This window comes from Hyaena hyaena, unplaced genomic scaffold (assembly GCF_003009895.1).
Source record: "Hyaena hyaena isolate Hyena2069 unplaced genomic scaffold, ASM300989v1 scaffold_254, whole genome shotgun sequence".
In the NCBI taxonomy this organism is placed as follows: domain Eukaryota; kingdom Metazoa; phylum Chordata; class Mammalia; order Carnivora; family Hyaenidae; genus Hyaena; species Hyaena hyaena.
Genome location: NW_024080890.1, coordinates 1,969,684 through 1,990,919, shown reverse-complemented (window position 1 = coordinate 1,990,919; position 21,236 = coordinate 1,969,684). Strand labels below are relative to the sequence as shown.

The 21,236-nt window shown below is 53.5% G+C and overlaps 1 protein-coding gene across 5 annotated transcripts; it reads right to left on the bottom strand.

The window, feature by feature from the left end:
- Positions 1-1,318: 1,318 nt before the first annotated feature.
- Positions 1,319-19,148, bottom strand: ZBTB21 (zinc finger and BTB domain containing 21). 5 transcript variants are annotated; one of them, XM_039245461.1, is made up of 3 exons: positions 19,066-19,148; positions 5,964-7,567; positions 1,319-5,363 (listed from the first exon to the last, which is right to left on the bottom strand). In XM_039245461.1, the coding sequence occupies exons 2-3, from the start codon at positions 7,552-7,554 to the stop codon at positions 4,366-4,368; spliced, it is 2,589 nt and encodes an 862-aa protein (XP_039101392.1). In that variant the 5' UTR covers positions 7,555-7,567; positions 19,066-19,148; the 3' UTR covers positions 1,319-4,365. The 5 variants fall into 5 exon arrangements, with proteins under 5 accessions (XP_039101392.1, XP_039101388.1, XP_039101390.1 ...); XM_039245457.1 differs by having other exon boundaries at positions 1,319-7,567; XM_039245459.1 differs by lacking the exon at positions 19,066-19,148 and adding an exon at positions 18,966-19,030 and having other exon boundaries at positions 1,319-7,567.
- Positions 19,149-21,236: the final 2,088 nt, after the last annotated feature.

Below are 21,236 nucleotides of genomic sequence, written 5' to 3'. Positions count from 1 at the left end.
GTACGCTGCTGATCATGGTCATCAACGCCCAGAACATACCAGACAGACCACGACTCCAAACAAAATACAGTACAAATTTATTGACTCCAATCATTCTTAGTCAAGATTTAAGCAAAGGAAACAGACAATGGAATTAGATTAAAAAAAAAAAAAAGCAATGGATTAACATTAGATAGAAATCCTATTTTACCATGAAATTTCGGTTCCAAAAAGCTCATTCCTAAATAAAATTGAACAATGATTTAGTCAGCTAAGGCATCTGACAACAAAATACACGCAATTTGCTTATAACCACATTTGCTTAATAGTAAGCATTTAATCAATGAAAACTTTTGAAGTGTGGGATTAATGTCAATAAGAAATCATCACCTTTTGAAAATTAACATTAACCGAGGAGAACTTTGTGGACAATTTGAGAACAGCACTAATAAATGATGAGGGAGCACTCAATTAAATTATTTTCAAGATTTACAGTAAAATACTTTGGTTCCCAAACGATGGTCTCTGAAAGGAATTTCTTAAGAAACCTGACATTCACCCATATTTCCTCTTCCAGCAGGTAAGCACAACTGCTCAGTGTCCCGGCTCGCTGGAGCGCACGCAGAGAAGCACGGAGCGAGCACATTAAAGATTATGGAGACGTAAAATTTCTTAAAGTGCTAAAGCCACAAAAGAAAACTCTATTTTTTAAACTTAAAAAAAAATAATAAAGCCAGTGTTACAGAACTTATTAAATGTATTAGCATTATTTAAATAATAATGCTTTTCAAAATTATTACAAAAAACATCAATGAGAATTCAGAAATTGACAAAACGGACTTGTAAGTTCCAATACGAATTAGTGCAATTTATAAAGAACCTGTTATATATGAAATCTAATTATTTTTGTAGTAAAAAAATTCAAATACCTTTACTAGTCCTAAGGTTCTGGGTTCTGGTCACATACACACATAAACACACACACACACACACACAGGGAACAAAGGCCAACTTTAGACTAGTGGGTTCTTGTCTGTCCTGTCCCAATCCTGCATGGACCACTGGCCTGTAGAGGAAGCTATCCCCTGCCTCCAGGAAAGGGCATCTTATTCTGGTCTCCCAGCTTCCACCTTCATCAGCACCAATGGCTGCTGTGTGTGGATACAATCGCCACTGGTTAGTAAGAGCTGGAGTATATTATTTATTTATTTATAAACATTTATTCATTTTTGAGAGACAGAGTGTGAGTGGGGGAAGGGCAGAGAGAGAGGGAGACACAAAATCTGAAACGGGTTCCAGGCTCCGAGCTGTCAGCACAGAGCCTGATACGGGGCTTGAACTCACATCCCGTGAGATCATGACTAGAGCTGAGGTTGGACGCTAAACTGACTGAGCCCCCCAGGCACCCCTGGAGTCTAGTTTTTAAAAGGCTGTAAACGACCCACTCCAAAACAGAAAACCAAGAACTACATACATACATGTCCCCACAAACGCAAAATGACCTCATGGTTGAACTCTTAGCTGCATATTTTGATAAAATAATAAATGCACACTAGCCATAACTGGTTTTAAAGGTGAATATTCTATTAGGTTGAAATATTACTATGAAAAACGCACACTATTTGCAACTTCCACTGCTTGCTTTGATAAGGAGGCGTTTCAGGCTGCCCCTCCTGCCCTCTCCCACATGAAGAAAATGGTTCAACATAGCAAGTTCTCAGATTAACAAAGAATATATTAAAACATCTTACATTCTTTCCACAATTGTATTTAAAAAAAAAGGCATCCTGAATACTTACAAGGAATAATGAGCTATCTACATTTTCAAAAATTAATTCTAATCAGAAAAAACATTTTCAACAACACCTTTATGAGCCAGAGTTGTAAAAAGTAAAGACGCGCTGGTCTTACACCAAGTATCTGCTTTCTGAGATCAACATTCTTAAACGAAGCAATTCCTGTGTCTGTCATTACTGCCTCACATTTAAAACGGTCACGTGAGCGGAAGCAGATTTTACTTTTTGACCACCAAAATAAACTTTCGGCCTGACGCTTGGAAGGTACAGTATAAAAAGTAATAGAAAAACCAGAACTGTGTTATAAATGTTTTTGGTTCAAAATTTTATTTGAAATCTTACGTTCCTTGCCTAGACAAAAACGGGAACAAGACAAAACACTGGCAATTTTCAAAACCTAACAGATACGCTGAGCGTGTATTTAGATCAAAAATATTTTTTTTTTACTGATTAACGTTATTAAAAAATCTTCAAAAATGTAGCATCAAGGTTCAAGTCCTAGGATACTGAATTTACAATGCCAAGACGATGTGCGGCGTGGGACTGTCACGCGTACTCTAACGGCCAGAAGCAGGGATTACTCTGAGGGCAAGTGTCCTCTGGAGGAGCGACAGCTACCAAAGTGTTCCGCATAAGAAACAGCACATTACAGAGGGGGCTCATCCGATGAACAAGAATCCATCCTGGTGTTTCACGGAAAATCGTAAGCTTTAGTTTCATCTTTCAAATGCATAGATTTCTTCAAGAGAGTGTGAAGAGTCATTGGTAACTGTGACTTCATTTCATCTTCCTTTCTCCATCAAATTTAAGAACAAAAATAGGACATGATCGCACAAAAATACTCTGGGGCTTGTGATAGTTTTCAAATGAAAATGAAAAAAAAAAAGGCAAAATTTCAGATGCAATTTCTCTAACCTACAAAGTCAGTTACTGTTTTATAGAAATGCTTGTGTTTCAATAAAAAGCGAGGCATGTCCTTCCTACCGCTGGTACGGAGAGTGGGTGACGAGGCCGAGCCCTGGAATCGTCTCTGGCGGCAGGATACGGTTCGACGCTCTAGTCGCGGTCTTTTTTATTTGAAAGAACAGCTTGCAGAAGAAAAATGAATAAACTTGGGAGTCTTCCTCCAAAGCACTAGCGGACAAGGATTTTGCAGTTTCAACCATATTCCCACTGGAACATGCTCAACCCCTCGGTCCTGAGGGGGAGACGGACTTTCCCCTCAGCAACGCCCACGGGACTTGGCGTGGCACCCACCAAAAGCCTTTTAATTACAACTGATACAAAACAGGAGCAGGAAAAAAATTAAAAAAGAAAAAAAAAAAGCAGTCCAAACCCTCTGGGCCAAATTAGGTAGCGGAGACTCATTTTGGACCCTTGGTAGCGCTTTCACTACCACCGAGGCCGCGGCCGGAGCACGAGTGCACTGAGGACACAAGAAACTCCCAGCGGTTCTAACCGAAACCGTCACGAGACGGAGGCGGGAAGCTCACGCTGTGAATTCCGTTCTCCAGGGCGCGTGGGGCCTGCGGGGCGGTGCGCCCCTGCCTCCCAGCGCCAACTCCGGGCCGAGCGCACTGCACGCTGCCGACTCCAGGGCCCGGGCTCCGCGTGCGCAGATGTGCGTCCCGACCTCGCGCGTTACACTAACGTGGTTACACTCGACATCAGTGAGCGCCTCGTGCCACCTTTGTTTTCTGTCCCAAATGCGCTCGGGTTTTCCCTGTGGCAGCGCGAGGTCGGGATGCCGACACCCCGCGTGCCCCGCGTGTGGGTCGGAGAGGAGAGCCGGGATGTGCACGCACACACGGCCCGGGGCAGCAGCTCTGACCGCAGCGCCCAGCGCCGCTGAAGCTTCCGCAAACTTAGAGGCCTTCCAGAAACCCTCGTGTTTTCCTCGCCCACATCTTTCATCCTTAATTATAGGAAGTGACCCAAGAGCAACTTTCTGTTATTTTATAAAAATCTAAGTATTACTATTGCTGATTTAAACTCCTCACAACTTTCATACAAAAAAATGTCCACGGGACCACAAAATACCAAATATTTATTGTTATCAAGTGTCAGGATAACTTATTACAGTTGAGGCTTATTGTTTTATTGCTAAAGTGTCCTAAGATCTAAGTCAACACTGCAAACTACTCCGCTTCCTCCTGCCATGCTGCGCGCTTCAGGACACGGCTGAGACGTAACCAGAACTTAGGGGTCCGATACAATCGAAAGAAATACTCAAATAGTATTTCTCGGACCGCAAGTCAGTAAAAACCCCAAACCACCTCCAGCAAGAGAACCGACCCTGTGGAACGAGGGCCCATGCAAACCACCTGAATCGGTCGGATTTCGACAGGGACGAAGCCAGGTCGTCGCGTGGCTGTGAGGTCCGGAGCACAAGGCAGTTTAGTTTCTCTAGGCCGAGTAAGGGCCCTGCTAGTGACTATCCATTTACCTCAAGCTTTTATTCAAGCAAAACAATTTCCAACCTTTATTATTCTCTTTCTCCAAAAAATATTTTGTTTCTCACGCACGTCTCACAATCTGGTTGAAACCTGGAGGCTCCCCCCGTTCCGTAGGAGGGAAGAGGGCTGGCCCCTCAGTTGTGGCTTTGCTCGTGACTCCAAAGACTGAAGGCCGTCTTGAATGTCCTGTGGCACAGTTTGCACATGAACTGTCTCTTAAATGTGATTGCCGACAGGGGCGGGGCGTGGTAGAAAAGCGTGTCGGACTCTTGGGGCACAAAGAGCTTCTCGGCGGCTGGAGCGGGGCTCTCGGCCGCGCCCGTCGGGCTGTCGGGCTCCAGAGGCTGGATCTTGGGCAGCGGCGGGGGTGGGGGCAGCGGGGGAGGGGACGGCGAGTTTGTGGGGAGCGGGCAGGCCTCCGAGTCCTTGTGTGCGGGCTCCTCAGCAGCCTGGGACATGTGGGACTGGAAGTGGCTCCAGAGGCGGAAGTTGGTGCGGAAGGCTTTGTTGCACACGTGGCAGATGAAGGGCTTCACGGAGCACAGCAGCTCCTGGTGCCGCTCCAGCTGCTTGTGCGCCGTGAACGTCTTGCCGCATTTCTCGCACGGCCACAGGTTGCTGTCCTTGCTGGGGCCCGCGTCCTTGGCGGCCGCATGGGCCTCGGGCGCCTCCTCCTCGGCCTCCTCGGCGGGCTCCTCCTTGACGTGGATCTTCAGTTGCTTCGAAAGGCTGAGGTCCTCGGGGAGACAGGAAGAGTCCTCGGAGTCGAAGTTCACCTGTTCGGAGCAGTCGCTGAACGCGGCGTCGTCCTTGGCGGCCGCTGCGTGGTTGGCCTTCTGAGGCTCGGCCTGGGCCTGGGGCCGGGAGGCGGCGGCGGCGGTGTCGCCGTTGTGGTCCAGGCCGGGCGGGGAGGAGTTCTCGGCCGGCGCCATCGTGTTCTGGTTGTGGACCTCGACCTGGTGCCGCCAGATGCTGAAGGAGGACTTGAAGGTGCGCATGCACTCGAGGCACGTCAGCTTCTTGTACTCGCACTTGCCCTCGTGCTCCCGCTTGAGCTCGGGCGAGAAAAACCTAAGGCTGCAGTAGGGGCAAACGGTTGCGTTCCGGCACAGCCGCTCGTGGCTTCCTTGCTCTAGAAGAGAAGAGAGCTTAGCATTACAGAGGCGGCACTGGTAAACCTCCTTGTTCTCTACCGGGCTCCCGAGAGAAACATGCTCTTTGGGCTTAGCAGCTCTACTGAGGCCAACGGGCTTTTCTCCCGGGTGCATCTTTATGTGCTGCTTGAACTGCGAGAGAAAGCGGTAGGCCTTTCCGCAGTAAGTGCAGATGTAGGCTCCTTTGGCTCGCGACCGCAAGTTCCTCTTGATGGCTTGGGCCTGGGAGCTACCCTGCGCCTGGAAAGCGGGCTTGCAGCGCCTCAGCTTAATGATCAGGGCCTTCTTAATCTCTCTCTCTCTCACTATGTCAATGAGCTTTCTCTGGAACTTCTCGTCCAGCACGGCGTGTGAGCTGGAGGCCGGCGACGGGTTCCGCACCACGCCGTGCTGGGTCTGGCAGTGCGTCCACACCTTGAAGTTCGTGTGAAAGCGCTTGTGGCAGATGTCGCAAGCATAGGGCTTCTCTGGGTTGTGGTACATGTTAGTGTGCCGGTGAAGGCCTGCTGTGGACCTAAAGATCTTAAGGCAGTGTTTGCATTTAAACTTTTTGTTTGGTCTCGTTCCCTCCAACTCACCAAATTCCTCTTTATTCAAGTCAGAGTCTGGAAACTCGGCACCGGGGAGAGGAGGGCTCGAGCCCTCCTCTAAGTTCTGTTCGGACACCGGAGCCCCGTGCTCGCCCTCCTTTACCTTCTTAAATGGCAGTCTTCGGTCCGCCTGGAACCTCCTTTTGGCCGGGAGCCTGCTCATGTCTTTTTGGTCGTCTTCGGTCTTCAGGGAGAGGTCTCTGGTGACGGACGACGCGGCCGCCGGGTCTCCCACGGTGACTCGGATGATGTCGGAGGGGTCCCCCGGCGGGCTGCGGGGCTCCGTCTTGACTCGCACCTCCGTCACGGCAGGCTCGCCCTCCCTGTCGGTGGACTGAGAGGCGCTGAAGGACCTGAGGCGGTGCGGCTGGGGGGCCGGGGGCCGGTCCTCTGGGGCGGACTTGTCGCCGCGCTCTTTCAAAGCGGGCTTTTGAGACAGGGCACAGAACACGTTCGCGGGCACCTCCCCGGCCACTGCAGACGGCCCCTGGGAAGACTTCAGGTCTATGGAGGGCGAGTAGGCCGGAACCTGGCTGTCCATGGACAGCGACCGTCTGAGGAGACTCTTGACGAGCGGGCCACTCCTGTCGATGCCCTGCTTTCCGGAACCGGGGCCGCCCGACGGGACCACCAACCCCAGCTTCGAATAGTACAGCAGGTTTCTGTCTTCGCCCGGCCCGCTTCCCTGGCCAGTCTCCTTCAGCACGTAGGGGGCCTCCGACGAGCTTCGAAGAGACAGGACGGGCGGTCGTGGTCTCTTCAAGGCCAGCTCTATGGCCCTCCCTCGAGGCAGCTGGCCGCTCAGACCCACCTCCTCGTCCGCCGCCTCCCTGTCCGGCAGAGACTTGGACTGCAGTGCTGCACTCCTCTTCCCCAGGCTGCTCCTGTGAGGATCGTCCAGCGACCCGGAATGCTCCAGAGGCTGTGCATAGCCCGCCGGACCATCCTTGGGCCAACAACTCTTGTCAGCCGCTGACAACGAGTGAGGCGCTTCCGCTGGCTTTGGGACGTGGGGCTTGGCGGTGCTGGTCTTGACCGCGAGGCTGGGGGAGGGCCGCGAAGTGTGGCTCAGGTCGGGCGGATTCTGACCGGCAGCTTTGCCTTGTGCTTCGTTTCTGCTCTGACAAACGATGACACTTCTCTTCTGAGAACTGCTTTCGTCATCGTCTATGAATATTTTCTTCCTGTTGGGACACGTCGGAAAGGGGGCCTGGGGGGTTTTCGAGACGATGTTCGTGAGAAAGGAAATCCCGAGGCTGTAGCCCAGCTCCTGCACGGCAGCGAGGCTGCTTTTCTCGACAAATAAAGATGAAGAATAAATGTAGTTCAAAACATTATCAAAAGCATCTGGTTCACAAAAATCAAGTTGAAATACAGTTTGTGACTCATTCTCCTTATTTGTGAATAAACTCTGGAAGTATTCACTGCTGGCAGCCAAGACATTTTTGTGAGCTCGAAATTTCTGGTCTCCGACAATCAGCAGCACGTCACACAGCTGCCCCTTGAGGCGCTCCTCGTTGAGCGCGCTGAGGAGGGAGATGGCGTGGGCCGGGTTGATGTAGTGCAGCAGCCCCTCCATCGCGCCGGCTGACCTGAAAGACAAAGCGTACAATTAACATGAGAAACGTGCAAGGTGCTGATACCGAGCCGACTGCAGGCTGACAGAAACTCTCACTTAAATACCATGGGCAACAGAAGTGAATCCATCTTGTGGCTCCCGGGGACCATCGATCACTAAAGTGGAGGGGTTTTAGGACTGGGACTGTACCTCCTTCAGAAGGCCGCTGGAGCTCGGCAGCTATGTAGAAAAGCAGTATTTGACATTAAAGGTTTGTTATTTATGGTTCCTCTCCATAAATATTCTATTTCTTTTACCTCAGAGAATAAGTACAAAGTCCCAGAACGCCCGAGTCTGTATTCTGAACACAAAGTCAGTCTTCTTACCGGACGTACTTATACACGATGTGAGCTGTTACTACTGGGTTGCAAAGGGGTGGCCTCACCAGACCTTTAAAAATAGGCAAAAATCTGGGGCACCTGGGGGGCTCAGCAGATTAAGCGTCCGACTCTTGATTCAGCTCGGGTCGTGATCCCAGGGTCATGGGATCGGGCCCCGTGTCCAGCTCCTCGCTGAGTGTGGAGCCTGCTTAAGATTCTCCCTCTTTCTCTGTCTGCCCCTCCCTCGTGCATATGCATGCTCACACGCTCTCTCTAAAAAAATAAAAACAAAAATAGGGAAGAATCTACAAAGAGATAGAAACTTCACTCACTGATCACTGCCATATCAGTGTTTAGCAACGGTTAGAAATGTTAACAACAGAAGAGTTTGGTTTCTGCCTTACCCTGAACACCTTGCAATCTCCTGAATATGATTTTCTTACCAAACCACATTTTCGACAACAGCACAGAGGAAACTCCGGCCTGATCTAAACTTAATTATTACTAATTTTAAGTTAACAGGTCTGATTTCAGCTCTGTACCTCTCTTCCAATCTAAGGTGAGATGAGAAAAGGCCTTGGTGGCTGGGCGCAGGCTTGGACAGAGACGCTGGGTGACAACTGCTTCCTTCCTGCCTGACAACTAGCCCCCCCGAGTATCAGCTCCATCACATGAAATATGGGGGACTGTGCCCTTCTTTAGGGCTGTTGCAAAGACTGGATGAGCTAGCATCTCTCACACGATAAGCATTTAACTCAGTATCAAAGAAAAAGGTCTATATTCACGCCACCCATGCTCTCAATGAAGGGACAGAGACCGCAATCAAGTGTCTCTTGGTTGCAAGAGTGAATCAAGCCTTCACTTGGGCTTCTGTTACTGTAACACTTCATCTCTGGTTTCACTGCAGGGTCTTCTTTAAAATAGTTATGATCTGGGGCGCCTGTGGCTCAGTCGGTTAAGCATTTGACTTTGGCTCAGGGCATGATCTCACTGTTCATGGGTTCGAGCCCCATGTTGGGCTCTGTGCTGCCAGTTCAGAGCCTGAAGCCTGCTTCGGATTCTGTATCTCCCCCTCTCTCTGCCCCTCCCCCGCTCACACTCTGTCTCTCTCTCTCTCTCTCTCTGAAAAATAAACAAGCATTTAAAAAAATAAAAAAAAACCCAGCTATGACATTTATTTTTGAATGGATTCAGAGTAACTCGGTTTTATCATCCTGTAAGGGGCAGGGTGTAAATGTAGCAAACCTGGCACGCAGCACAACTGGCGAGTTCTCCTCTCGTTTCAAAGGATCACCCTTTTCTCATCAGGCGGGCTCCTCAGAAGGGCCCACAGCATCCGCGAGGCCCCAGCCCAGACTCATGAAACACAGCACACAAACTGCTTTGCTACAGTTCTGACTCTGTTATGGTGCTGGCTCCACAGAACGCACTCAGGGACGTGCCTGCTTCCGGAGGTGCTGCCTGCTGGGCAGCCTGTCCCCAAACACAGGCTTTGGTTAGAGTGTAAGGAGCTGCCGTCCACTCCTGCCCCCATCATTCCGTATCGACGGCAAATTTTAAGTCCTCCACTTTTGATTGATAGAGACTTTTCCCTTCCTCTTCTGCTCGCCATTTCAATGTCTTCCTTCATCCTATCATGTCTTGACATCATGCATTTATGTATCTGCACAGATCCTTGTCACCTTTCACAAAGGCCAGCAGATAAAGAAAGAGACTCGTAATGCCACACTCACCAACTCAGCTGTGTCACGAACACTGTCTTTAGTGCTAATTATTTTTGAGAACCCTAGTTCGGAAAAGCAACAGATGCAGAATTAAAAGCACGGACGCATATTTTTCAAAACGGTTTCTTAAAATCAATTTAGTGGTTTGAAACTAGTGATTCAACAAAAGATAAAATGACCGGGACAGAGGAGAAAACGTCGGAATGCCTCCAACACAGTATGCGCTCGCCTGACACCCGGGTTTCAGCCTCGCGTGCTCGCATCCTCAAGTGGAAGCATGTGCGACGCACCCCTTCCCACGAGTCCGGCCCAAGACAGCACTCCGGGCTGCTCCGTCTCCCCCCAACTGCGAGGCACGGATGAGTGGCTGCCACACCTTGCGGTCGTGCGCAGGAAAGGAGAACACGGTGCTGCCGCTCACAGAACACCCCCAGCACACGATGAACTGTGCCAGGACCCCGCAAGTCATCTTCCGCTCACTCAACACGGTGCCGTCGGGAGGGTCTGAGGAAGGCAAGGAGCCGTGGCAATCACGGAAGACTGGGCGGTGTGGGTGGCGTGGACCGCGGGGCTGAGTGAACCACAGGACAGCCGAGCTTTCCACCAGAACTGAAACAGGCAGTCACGCCAAGATTCTGAGCAGAAAAGTGACAATGACTTGAATTATGTTTCAGAAGGGTCCCTCTGGCTACGCTGTTGAGAACGGACCTCAGAAGGCAGGGAAAGGCAGAAGCTGGGAGGCTGGCTAGGAGCCTGCAGCAGTGACAGGGGTGACATCTGACGGCAGCCTGGATGGGCTGGGAGCCTGCAGCAGTGACAGGGGTGACATGTGATGGCAGCCTGGACCGGCTGGGAGCCTGCAACAGTGACAGAGGTGACACCTGACGGCAGCCTGGACAGGCTGGGAGCCTGTAGCAGTAACAGGGGTGACATCTGACGGCAGCCTGGACCGGCTGGGAGCCTGCAGCAGTGACGCAGGGGAGACACGATGGTGCGTGGACCAAGGAGGTGGCTGGGGAGGTACAGGCAGTTACTGGGATTTCTAATGGGTTGACCGCAGAGGACAGAAGGTGGGGGGTTACAGGGAGCCCCCAGAATCCTACCAGAACGGCTGGAAGAAGTTCCTCACTCGAGACGAAGTTTGGTTCGGGTGTTTTTCAGGAAGTCAGTCTGCATTCTAAACGTGAGCAGGAACCCGCTCACGAATGTGCCCTTCGCGCTCCGCGTTCCCTCCGACCCCTCCGGTGCCTCCTGGGATCGCTCCCCCAGCACACATCTGAACTCTCGTCTCAGGGCCAGCTCATGGCGCAATCCAAACCAAGACACCCCGGGAACTTGAAACCACAGGTACGGGCTAAAGGAATGCGTGAGGACGAAGCCACGTGAGGACTTCCACGTCCCTGGCCACGCTGCAAACGCGACTCCACACGCCATCTGTGCCCGCCGCCACACACCACAGACACCGTTGTTCGGAAAAGTTTCCTTCTGTCGCTTTTCTCAAATTAGCATGATAGCTGGTTTTGTTCTAAGTCACTGCTTTTGATCCCTGAACCACAGGCTCCTATACACTTTGAGCGAAAATGCCTGAGAATTAGGAAAAACAAGCTGCTCAACGTGGGGCCGCGAGAGAAGGAATCGCCGTCCCTGAAAACCTGAGACGATTCATCTGGCTTCAGCCTCGCTTAGTGTCCCCAGTGGGCCACCCGTGCGGGAAGCCACCTAGCACGCAGTCCCGGCATGGCAGCGGGGGCGCTGCTGCGGGGTCTCCAGCTCCGCGGCCCTGGGTGCTCACCTGACCCCCAGCGGTGGCCAGTATTTGAGAGCTCGCTCCACCGCACACGACGTGAGCAGGTTTATGCATTAACCGAGTAGCCGCCGCAACCGTGGCAGGCAGGTACTAGGATTACTTTAGAGGCGAGGAAACAAGGCCCAGACTGCTAGTGACTTGGCGCAGGTCACCCGCATGGTAAAAGGCTGAGTGGGAGTTGCACCAGGTGACCCGACTCTGGAGGCCACGCTCTTTGACCCTGACAGCATTGCTGCTGCCGGCTTCCTCCCACATTCACATCTGAGTCGGGCACTGTCCTAACCCCCATTACAAACGAGGACACGGAAGCACTGAGAAGTCACGCCTGGTACCGAAGGGGAATTGGTGAGCAGCGGGGCGAGCTGGGAGTCAGGTCCCAGCCTGGCCTCGGTCATCACGTTACCCGCTTCTCCTACCTGGTGCACAGCTAGTGCGTGCTAGGCCAGGCTGGGCACGGGGCCTGGGGGCCGGACAAGCACAGTCCTGCCTGAGAGACTTGTGTGGGGCCAGGACAGGGGAGTCCATCACCACGCGCCAGTGCGCAGAGCACCTCGCGGACTGCAGACGCGGTGATGGCATCAGGCACAGCGGGCAGGGAGGTCAGGGAAGGCATTCTGCAGGGCACACAGGGGTGGGCAACGTTGGAGTAGTTGGGAAGGAAGGGTGAAGGGCATTTCAAGGACAGGAGACAGGCCAGAGTGCCCATAGGGAAGGCAGGTGATGAGGCAGCAGAGGGGAGGAGGCCTGAGGGCCCTGAGAGCTAAACGAAGACCACTCAAGGTCTGAAGAGGCGACGCACCCCTTCTCTCCTGGCCAGTGGCTGGGATCAAGGCCTGCACGTGTGCAGTGACGGGACGGTGTGCGCAATGCACACCCCTCGCCCTCCTGGCCTTTACCTTCGTAATTATTAAAACTCAAGATCGATGGACCCTTTCCTGGTCTAGCTGCAAACAATGAACAATTTGGATTTTTGTGTTTTAACAACAGTAGGTGTATTTATTGAGCCTAACAACAGAACTGAAGATATACAGCGCAACATTAAGAATGCAGCCAAAAGCGGGGTGGAAATCACAACTGCTGTTTCCCGACATAACCCTTTGTGGCTGGTGGGTGTGTGGACCGAACGTCCAGCCCCTTCGCTTCTTCGGCTCTTTGGCCCTCAGGTAGGGCTGGCGCTGTTGCTGCACGGACTTCCTCCTCCACAGATCTGCCGGCTCATCAAACTGCAGCTTCTCAGGTAGTTTTAATTATGATTAACCGGGACCTCCGACTTTGGAGGACAGTGCCGCGCAAACCTAAAAGCCCCTGCGTGGAAATGCATCTATGGCCACCAAGTCCGCCCCCCCAACTCCCCCTCCACCACGTGGCCCCACATGACTCATCAGCGAAGAGCTCCTGCTATCACTTGAGTCATAGTGAAAGCCCTTGGCGCTCTTAAAAGGAAAGTGGGCGACATGTGGACGAAAAGAGTCGTTTACAATGGACAGAAAGAGCTGAGTGGAAATCCCCCAAGGAAGTCCAGATTCTGAAACAGCCTAGCTCGCTTACCACTTGCATCCTTGCACACAACACTCTTCCCCAACTCTGCCCGAACCGTTCCTATTTCATGCTGTTTCCTGAAAATTTCCAAAACGAGAATCTGTGCAATTAAACAATTCATGGAAGTCACAGCTCCTGGAAAAGACGTTCAGATCAGCTTACTCGTCTCCAGTCCTGGCTCTGTCACTGATGGGGCATGTAACCTGGTGAAGGTCACTTGACCTTTCTGAGCAGTAGTTTCCCGAACCTGTGAAACGGGGCGAAGCCTGTTTACCACACAGGAGTTCTATGACGAGCAAAGGCCGCACTGTTTGCAAGCTCCTGGTATCCACAGTGCCTCCTACGTGGGAAGCATTTTACTTCCTTCCTCTCTTCCCTTCCTGAACGCTATGGTCCTGAGTGAGGGTTACAAATCGTCAGGGACGCTGCTGATTGTCTAGTAGCTCACATTCCCACGGGAGGACAGGGACAGATAATTACACACGGTGAAGGATACAGACAGTAGCACTGACTTCAGGAAGCAGTTAATTGGGCCGGGTGGTGAGTGGGTGGGTGAGTGCCCAGTGGGGACATCAGAGAAGACTGGGACTCACCAGGTAACTCACTATCGGAACGGTGAAGGCTCCATTCTTCCCATTTCTACTGCAGGTACTTTTCAGAAACACACATCTGATTGTGCCAGGGCTTTAAACCCCCTACAGGGGATGGGGGTGGGGGTATCCAGGTTCCAATTCCCTAGCGTGGCTACAAAGCCCTTTCCAATTGAACTGCAGAAAATTATTTCGTACCAATACTCAGATTCCTTAGGTACTAAATGCCAAGAGAAGGGGAAATTCATATCTTAACAAAAAATGACTCAGTACAAATAATTTCCTCTTTACAGCAATGCCAGGTGAAGGAGTTAAGATTTTTCCGGGGATGGAGGGAAGGTAGACAATTTTGGAAGAGAGCATTCTTGTGATGTGAACAGAAGGAAGCAAAGTACAAGGAAGCCCTCGCATAAAGGGCACCAGGAGGTGAACGGGGGGGCCCTGAAGGGGAGGTGGGCCTTGGACCAAGACAACCGCGCTGATTGTCACCTTTGAGGCTAAAGCTCTGGCTGGTGTCAGAGCTAAGATACATTATAAATCAAATTCGCTGCTAGACTAGCCCATAAAAGTCTCGGTACCAGTCCTAAGGGAAACTGTCTGTTTACACCCACACCTGAGCTCTGGGCACACGGTCCCTTTGAAAGCTGGGGGCTGCTTCCATAGCCCCAAGAGAAAAGAAGGAACGCACGTAACACAAAGCAAACGGTCAGAAAAGCAGAGCGTCTACACGTGCCTCTGGAACATGAACACACACATACCGTGCAGCCCCAGACCCTCACCTGTGGACTTAGGCCCGACTCTCCTAAATCTCCACAAGATTCCATTACTCGGGGGAGAGGAAACGCGCAGTCAGTGTCGGGGTGGGGGGTGGTTATCATTCCCTTGGTGACAAGGCAGGGATCAGAAATCTTCTAAAGCGCCTCAGAATTCAGAGACAGGCTCACTTAATCCGACCCTTCCAGGACGGGGGTGCCGCTCCCATGGGTCCCCTCCCCCCAGAGAGGGGCCGAGTCGGGCGGAGGGACTGCAGCACAGCTCGGGCTCCCTGCTGGAAGAGGCCCTGGACTTGGCTTTGAAGACCCCCCTTGTCCTGTGGGCTGTGCCGCTCTGCCCCAGCTCACGGGGAGGCGCACGACCACGGCCAAGCAGGCAGAACCCTTCTCCCTGGAATACGGGCCCGCAAAACCCAACAGAGGCAGAAGATGAGGAGATGACTTTGCTCAGCGGTGACCTAACAATGCAGCGCACCAGGCCACCAACCCGACTGCAGCCAGTCACCTTCATCTCCGCACCTCCTGGCCCAATTCCTTAGCTTCTTCTTAAATCTCAGGAGCAACCCCGCATCTTTACAATAAATTCCTTGTTCTACTCAAGCTAGCCTGTCAGGGTCTGTTCTTGTTCTGAAAGGGACCCCAACTGATACATCTCCAGGTGTTTCTCACCTTCCCGCCCTGCTCCCCGCGTCCATCCTCTACTGCACGGAGCTTCCTAAAACACAGTGCCAGCATCCTTCAGGCGTACGCACTAGGTAACACTATCATTAATACCATTTATTTATTGAGCTCTTTTTATGTGCCAGACATGTTTAGACACGCCTGAAAAATTGGGGTGCACGAAACAGACTAGGCCTCTGAATTGTAGGGGGGGGTAAATCGGGTAACGCACAAGGAAACAAATGACAAAGGTAACTTCAGACTGCGCTGTAATATTAATAAGCAGGGAGCTATCACTGGGTGGAGAAACTGGGGCTTTGGGGAGGAAGGTTATTAAACAACACTCGTGGGACATTTTGGCTGAGCCCTAAAAGCTGGGCGAAAAGTAAGTAGTTAGATGGTAAAAACCACGGTTGTCTGTCAAAACACAGAATGTTAAAAACAGACTCTACAGCTCTGTAAAACTGGCTTCAAACTACTTTTTAAATGTTCTTTGCCTTCATTGTTCCCCTGTGAGCACCTCCTGCTTCGGAGGCTGTGTCTGTGAGACAGAGCCCCAGCGTCCTGCTTCCTCCACGACCAGATCGCAGACGTCCCAGCACCCGTCTAACCTTCCCCAGGATGCGACTCAGCTGAGCATTCACCCCCCTTCAACGCTCAGCTCAAGTCCAATCACTCCATTCAGCCTCCTGTCACGGCTGGACTGTGTCCCCCCGCCGCGCCCCATCGCACACTCAACGCTCAGAGCCTCCGAATGCAAGCAGATCTGGAGATACAGTCTTTTTTAAAAAAATTATCTTTAAATTTATTTATTTAACATTTTGGGACAGTGACAGCGTGAGGAGGGCGGGGCACAGAGACCCCCAAGCAGATTCCGAGCTGCGAGCACAGAGCCCTGCGAGCTGCGAGCACAGAGCCCTGCGTGGAGCTCAAACTCACGAAACTGTGAGATCATGACCGGAGCAGAAATCAAGAGTCAGACGCGTAGCCGACTGGGCCGCCCGGGTGCCCCTGGAGACAGTCTCTGAAGGGATCAGGGAGTGTTAGGAAGGACTTTAAGGTGGCCCCTAAGGCAATCCCTCCAAGAGGAGACAGGACAGGAGCACGTGAAGACACAGAACACAGTCCTCTACACACCAAGGACAAAGGCCTCAGGGGAAACCAGCCCTGCCCAAACCTTGATCTTGGACTTCTGGGCTCGAGAACTGTGTGAAGATAAATTTCTGCCAAGCCCCCAGTCCGTGGTGCTCTGTTTTGGCAGCCTCAGCAAGGAATGCACAGTCCTTGAGCACTTCAGTTTATAATGAGCAACCGCCTTCCAGCTCCCGCACTACAGAGCGGCACCATTTACATAATGCCCACTCGGCGCCAACGCTGCGAGTGGTTTGTCTCCCCAGCAGACCTGTGAGCTACGCAAGGACTGCCACCCTGTTTAATACATCCCGAGACCCTTCACAATGCCCATCCTGCACAGCAACGTGTTGATTTTTCTGTGCTCTGACGATGCAATTACACGCAGGAATGGAAGGTGCGCCTCGTATCGGTTTTCCTGAAGCAAGCTGGTGCCCATCACTGCCTTTTAGAATACTGCATTGATCTTTCTACCGCTTCCTAGATAAAATGCAAACTCTAAGACTGGTATACAGGCTTGTTCGTGTTCTGGTCATTATTTGTCTTTGGACCCCCTCTGGACACTTCTTACCATCCACCCTACAAAGCTGTACACCCAGTTTTCACCACCTGACGTACCTTTCTTACTTTCCCTTGGCCAACTTTTCCAGAAAGATCGGGCTCAAATGTCACTGTCTGTACAAAGCTCCAGTTACTGTGTCCCCAACCAATGGCTCAGCTGGATTGGAGCAGCCACAGGACTCCATCCACTTTTTTTGCGGTTAACACGACCATGCGGCATGGCCTGTTTTTAGTATCTACCTCCCTCAGGAGAGCCCTTTAAAAGGAAAAACACTTGTTTTCATCTGTGTATCGCTGGCGCTTAGCGCAGGCCTGACAGTATGTGCTGCGTGAAGAGAGAAACCCTCACCCCCCAGGTTCAGGCCTGCACCTGCTCACCGGGGCTGCTCCAGCCTCTGCTCCAGAGCCTCGCACGCAGCAGCCCTGCTTTTCGCATGAGCTCTGGGGGCTCGAAGGCCTACGTGACGTGGAGTTGCAAACCTGAACCTCTGCTTAGACCTGCCCTTGGGACTGCAGGTGCCTGCTAGGCACTTGCACCACGGCACAGCCCGCGTGCCCGGGGCAGCCCTCCGGGCCCTCCCTCGTCCCTACCCCACACCCGCTTGTCCTCACATGTTCTTTATTTGGTTAGGGGGGCTGCCAACCGCCAGGTCTCCCAAACCGGAAACCTCTCTCTCTGCAGCCCAGCACCACGGCCTGGCAAACCTCGCTTGTAAACAGCTCTGGAGTCAGCTCTCACCCCTGCTGGCTGCGGGGACAACGAGAACGGTCTCTTCGGCCATCCCCTGCTCACCCGAGACCCCAGTTAACCCCCCTTTGCGGACACACCCAACACCCCCTGCCATAAACACTGTTAAAGTTCCTTAAGGACCGGCATTCTACCCTTTTCACTGTACAGAACAGGGCGCAGCCACCTTCGCTAGTGTCGAATGAATGAGTGAATGAAAGAAACATAAGGTAACTTTCAAGCAGACTAGTGCCCCAAATGTCCACTTTCTTTCTAACACCAACTTTCAGGAATACTTGAATTTAAAAGTAATGACAATTAGACATTAGGGGTGGAAGAGATATTTACTCCAAGCATCAGAGGGGGGAACAGCTGTCCATGAAATATCCAAAATGGATTATTAACCCGCTTTGTCTTCTGAAGCGAGGTTTCTAAGCACAGACCGTGAAGCGGGCTCCTCAGGGCGGACTCGGGGCCAGCGTCACGAACAATCACCGGACTATGCTGTAAGACGCGGAGGCCCGCAGGTCCCAGAGGCGGGCAGCGCCGGGGGCTCCGGCACTCCAAGACCCCGGGATACGGTCCTGTGCGGGGTCGGGTCGGATTAACCCTGGCCTTCATCGGCCACGGCGAGCCCGAGAACCAGTCTGAAAATACCCCACCTCCAAGCGCCGCGGCAGCTGCCTTCTCCGGAACCGCGCAGTCCTGTGCTCGCAGCGCATAGCAACCGGGGCGAAGGGCTCGTGCCCAGGGGCCCCCTTCGCTACCGGCGTTCATAGGGCGCTACTGAACTTGGTCCGCCCACGTGGTCCGGGCGAGTACACACACGGAAAGATCACGGGGACTCCCGCCGGCAGAGGTCTCTGGGCCGGGGTCTCCAGGACCGCGGATCCCAACACCCCCCATCTCCACCGCCCCCGGCCGCAGATTTCGGACGGGGCCTTTTTCAAGCGGCGAGCCATCCACAACGCAGCAGAAACAAGTCCTCCAGGGGTTCTGGAGGGAACGGTGCGCGCCCCGGGGTCCACGCGTCCCGCAGAGGGCAGGCCGAGGGGGCGGACCGGGGCGGGGCCGGCCAAGTCCGCCCGCGCTCCTGGTTGGTCTCGCCGGCGGGTGCCGGGAGGGACCCAGGGGCTACGGGGCGCTGGCCGCGGCAGGTGCGGGGTCCCGCTGCCCCGCAGCTCCGGCGCACACCCGCGCACCCTGCGTCCCCGGCCCGTCCCCACGCCCGCACGGGACGCGAACACGTGCCCTGGGCCGGAAGGCGCCCCAACCGCTCCGCGCAGGTGCGCGCTCCAAGGCCGGGCACGTCCGGCCCAGGGGGCACCTGGCCGGGCTGGGGAAAGACCAGCCGGGGACGGAGCGTGCGCAGTAGCGAGGGCGAGGCCAAGTGCGGGCAATGAGCATGCGCAGTGTGAAGGCACAATCGGCTACGTGGGAGCCTGGGGCATGCTCGGTGAGAGCCCGGGCCCGGCGCACGCGCAGAAGCGCTCGGAACCCGCAACCCGCTGGTGGAGAGAAAAAAGAGGAGAGAAATCACCTCAGAGTTACGTCAGGAAAGGCCGCGTTTGGCGAGGAGGCTGTGGCCTCCCGCGGGGCCCCGCAGTTCTCCTGGGGCGAGCGGCGTGACAGTTACTCACCGGTCTCCAGCCCCGAGGCAGCCGCCGGGCCCCTTTCCGCTCACACTCGGCTCGCGCGCGCCGCAGCCGCCGCTGCCGCTGTGATTCCATCCATCTTGAATTTGACGTCATCCCACACCAGGGATGAGGTCATCGCAGGCAGCGCTCGTCACGTGCGCGGCGCTGTGATTGGGCGCCGGGCGCCTGGGGGCGGGACGAGGGAGGCGCGCCGCGCCGGGGGCGGGCGAGGGCGGGCCTGACGGGAGCGCCGCCGCCGCCCGCGTCCTTCCGCGCCCCGCGCGCGCCTTCCGCCTGGCGGCCCGCGTCCACCCGCGGCCCCCGAGCGTCCGCTCGGCGCCGGGCCCGCCGCTTCCCCGCCCCGAGGCGCCCGCCCTCTGCGGGCCGCTCGGAGGCTGCGGACGGGGCGCGAGGGGCCGGTCGCCTCTCCGCCCCGCGAGCGCCGCGGACGCTCGGCGCGCGGCGTCTCGGTCGGGGCGCCCGCGGCCTGCGCGGAGGTGCGCGGGGTGCGGGGTGCGCAGAGCTGACCTTGGGCGCCCGCCTGCGCCGCCGCCGCCCCGGGGGACCGGCCTCCCCGTCGGTCCCGCGCTAGCGGAGGAGGACGCCGCGCTGGTCGCCGGCCTCTCGCGGCCCCCGCCTGGCGGTGCGCGGCCGCGGGCCGCCTGCAGCCTCGCTCGGCGTGAGTGATCGCGGTGCACCGACGCGGCTCCTCCCGCGTCCGTGCCCGGGCCGACTCGTTTTCTTGCACGCCTGTGACGCCGAGGAAGCTCACTCCACTTGCAGTCTGGACCAGGAGTGTGTTCCGACAAATGCCCAACTCCAAACACTAACCCTAAAGAAACGCTCTGCTCGACGAGCTCCCCGCAGCCCCAGGGGAGGAGGTTGCAAGGTGGGGTTATAAAGAAAATCCGTCTGTAATTCTAGTTGTTAAAGGTATCTTGGTGTTTGTATCACAGGTACCGCTGTCTTCGTTAAATGAATTAAGCACCACCGCCAGTCCCCTTTCCAATTAGTGAAACAGTCTGCATAAAATTAGAATATCTGCTCTGAATGTTTGATGGAACTTCTCTCTCCCTGCTTAAGGCATCTGAGCTCAGCGTTGTACTTTTGGGATTGAACATAATCTTTTAATAACTACTGTTATATTGCCTTCTAAAGCGGGGATGTTTAGGATAGACTTAGGTTCTGGAATTCAGGTCGTAGTCAGTACTGAGGCACCTGGCCGGCTCGGTGCGTTTCGCGTCCGGCTTGGGCTCAGGGCCTGATCTCGTGGCTCCTGAGTTCAACCCCGCCGTCGGGCTCTGTGCTGACAGCTCAGAGCCTAGTTCCTGCTTTACATTCTGTGTCTCTCTCTGCCCCTCCCCTGCTCGCACCCTGTCTCTCTCTAAACATTAAAATAATTTTTAAATAAAAAACCATGGTTAATACTTTTCAAATGTCTGTCAATCTTTTAATGATAATTTTTTATTAAAAATTTTTTTAATGTTTATTTTTGAGACAGAGTGCGAGCAGGGGAGGGGCAGAGGGAGAGGAAGACGAAGAATCCCAGGCGGGCTCCAGGCTCTGAGCTGTCGGCACAGAACCAGACGTGGGGCTCAAACTCACAAACCTGCAAGATCATGAACTGAGCTGAAGTCGGAGGCTAAACCGACTGAGCCACCCAGGTACCCCTGTCATTTTTAATTTTGAATCTTTATTGTTTTTAAGATTTTATCATTAAAATTTTTTTTTAATGTTTATTCTTTTTTTTGAGAGACAGAGAGAAACAGAGCATGAGCAGGGAGGGGCAGAGAGAGGGAGACACAGAACCCGAAGCAGGCTCCAGGCTCTGAGCTGTCAGCACAGAGCCCGATGCAGGGCCCAAACCCATGAACCGTGAGACCGTGACCTGAGCCAAAGTCAGATGCTTAACCGACTGAGCCCCCCAGTCCTTAAGATTTTATTTTTAAGCAATCTCTACACCCAACTTGAACTTACAACCCAGAGAGAAGAATCACATGCTCTACTGACCAAGCCAGCCAGCCGCCCCTGATTTCATTTTTTAAGCTTGCGTTTATGCACATGACCCTGGTTAAAATAACTTATGAAACGTCTGGGGAACATGGGTAACAAATAATCTTGCCTTAGGTTGATAAAAATTTGTTTCCACGTAACAGCTTTTTGCCAATTATTTT